This window comes from Montipora capricornis, chromosome 9 (assembly GCF_036669925.1).
Source record: "Montipora capricornis isolate CH-2021 chromosome 9, ASM3666992v2, whole genome shotgun sequence".
In the NCBI taxonomy this organism is placed as follows: domain Eukaryota; kingdom Metazoa; phylum Cnidaria; class Anthozoa; order Scleractinia; family Acroporidae; genus Montipora; species Montipora capricornis.
In genome coordinates, this window is record NC_090891.1 from 48,091,906 (window position 1) to 48,094,405 (window position 2,500).

The 2,500-nt window shown below is 38.8% G+C and overlaps 1 protein-coding gene across 5 annotated transcripts in view; it reads right to left on the reverse strand.

Annotated features, from left to right (window-relative positions):
- Positions 1-2,500, reverse strand: part of LOC138015563 (potassium voltage-gated channel subfamily H member 6-like) — a 29,198-nt gene that overhangs the window by 16,081 nt on the left and 10,617 nt on the right. The window contains exon 1 of one of the 5 annotated variants that reach the window (XM_068862635.1): positions 41-184. The exons of 3 other annotated variants lie outside the window; for them this stretch is intronic. In XM_068862635.1, coding sequence (XP_068718736.1) covers positions 41-73 — 33 coding nt within the window. In that variant the 5' untranslated portion in view covers positions 74-184. Of the gene's footprint in view, positions 1-35; positions 185-2,500 lie in introns of those variants that run through there. One more of the 5 variants, XM_068862634.1, reaches the window with a different exon arrangement.

Below are 2,500 nucleotides of genomic sequence, written 5' to 3' on the forward strand. Positions count from 1 at the left end.
TTGGCTACTGAAGAAATGAAAGCGTGAAGACTTACCAGACCTTTAATTCCCAGCTGAGGAGCAAACGAAACATTGCGAGGAACTAACAGACGCCGGGAAGCGGACATTGCTCGATCCTTCTTTATAATTCAGTGCTTTAATTCGAATCGTAAATCGATCCCTTTCTTCGGAGGAGCCATTTTGCTTTTGTCTGAGCATGTCTTTCATTTAGGAACAGGAAGTTTATTCGTTGCTATCGTCTATGACGTAACCAACAGCCTCTTCGCGCGCTGATTTGCGCTGATATTAAACTGCGATCAGGCGTACTTTTCTTTAGACAGAGCCGCGGTAAAAGTGCGCCTGATCGCAGGTTACGCACGGATCGGATGCTTAATTCGTTCGACAGGGAAGATAGATTCAAGCGAAAATTACGAAAAAACGAGGGAAAAAGAAGTTATTTGTTTTTTTACCCAGTGGCGGTCAAGACTGTGGCTTGAGGGAAAGTATTAATTTCAACATTTTGGCCATTTATTCGCCACAATATTGAGATTCATGAACATTCTTAAAGAAATTCGAACGACTTCTTTTTCATCTCACAGCCGCGGGAAAACAGTTCGTTGGTCGATTTAAATATGCAAAAAATGTGCAAGAGAGCTTCAAGCGGCAGCTGGTTCTTTTACTATTTAAGATATTATACTTTAATATGTATATTCTCCCAACTGTTTAGCAGCAGGTGTCCTGTGGTACTGCTAAGAAGAATTAGAGGCAGCGTGGCAGAGTGGTTCTAACCCCATTCCCGGGAATCCCTTAATCACGCTTTGAAAATAATTAATTTGTAGCATCCTTAACAAGTTGGGATTCTCATATTGTCCTGTTAAGTTTGAATCGCGCCATTTCAGTATAATCAAAAGCATTACATTCCCAAAGTGCGTTGAAACAATAATATGCTATGTTCTCAATATTATAATACGTCTTTTGTTATTCTCCTAACTTATGAGTTTCGTCACTCAAAAAGTGTAATGAGAAATTTCCTATTGATCACCGCATATTACAGCTTTTAAGTCAATTGTTAAATTGTCCAATTTAATCCGATACGTGCCCGAAAATTTATGAAATTCTTAATTATTCAGTTTGCCTTTTAATCATTTTTGATTCTCTACCAAGAAAAATGCTAATGACGGACATTTTAAATTAGTTGTGGCAATCTTAAATTTTATTCCCCATTTGCCAAAAAAAAACAAAATTCACAATATTTCATTTGTTTTCACGAGATTATGGACCGAAGCGAACGCTTTCAAATAAGGTGATTGGCAAGGAAAGGCCAGGGAGACATTGCATTACGGTGGATCGAGTTGTAATATGCATGCAAATAATGCCAGTGGGGCTAAAAACTCCCAAAACAGGCTATATTTTAAAAATTTTATATACGCTAAATATTTTAGCAAACTATGCATTTCTGAGGAGGCTTGAAAACCAAAGAGTTAATGGAACCCCACACTAAGCCATACCAAGGTATGAATTTGCCTTGACAAAAAGCCCAGTGGGGAAAATAAATAAATATTATGCTTGAGAGCTTCAGCCACGCCCACGGCAATGCAAACGAAAATGTCTCTTGGAAAATACGTTTCCAATCGCCCAGGTTTCTAAAAATACGTTAATTTCCAAATGCCCAAACGAAAATACATTTCCAAACTCCCACATCAAATGTCGCTTGGAAAATATGTTTCCTCCACTTTCACTACTTTGCGACTTGTGAGTTGGTTTCAGTCCCTTTCTTTTACCTCTGAAAGTGGCGTTCTTCAAGGGTCCATCTTCAAGCCCTTAAAGTAGAAGTTCCAGAAACGACGACGGCTACAGCAACGACAGAGCCCCAAAACATTAATGTAAGTGGTTAAAAAGAAGAGCCTTATAATCGTACTGCACGTGTGACACGCATTTTAGCAAATATTTTTGCGGTAGTTATTTTTAACTGAAACGGCTCGTACGAATTTGCTTCAGTTTTAGGATACTTCACCCACATCGTACGAGGTGATCGAGATCGAATAATAGCGAAAGGCTTGCGAGTTACGATATTTCAAATATTTTGAGGTGACGCGTTTTCACCGAAGTTGCCGTCGTAGACTTTTGAAAGTCCCTATTCAAGCTCCTGTTCTATAACAACGATCTTTCCAAAACATAAAGTCCACTCAGGTTTCATTTCTTTTTGCTAGATGATCCAAAGCCTTATTTTCAACGGAAATTTCAGGTTAGTTGAAGACTACACGTGGGCCAAAAGACCATCTCTGAGCACATGCACAGAAGACTAACCTCATCTGACTCAACCAGGTTGAGGCATAGTATTCATTTTAAAACATAATCGACGGTGTAAACATTGAATAAGTCACCTTGTTCATTAGCTTGGATTTTAGATGATTTGGAAAAAAAGCATCAGTGATAGAAGTTTGTTTCTGAAGCCGTCCAAGATCGTTGGTGTTCTATCCAAAATTCGATGATTCGCTCTTGTTGAACACTGACATGTCCT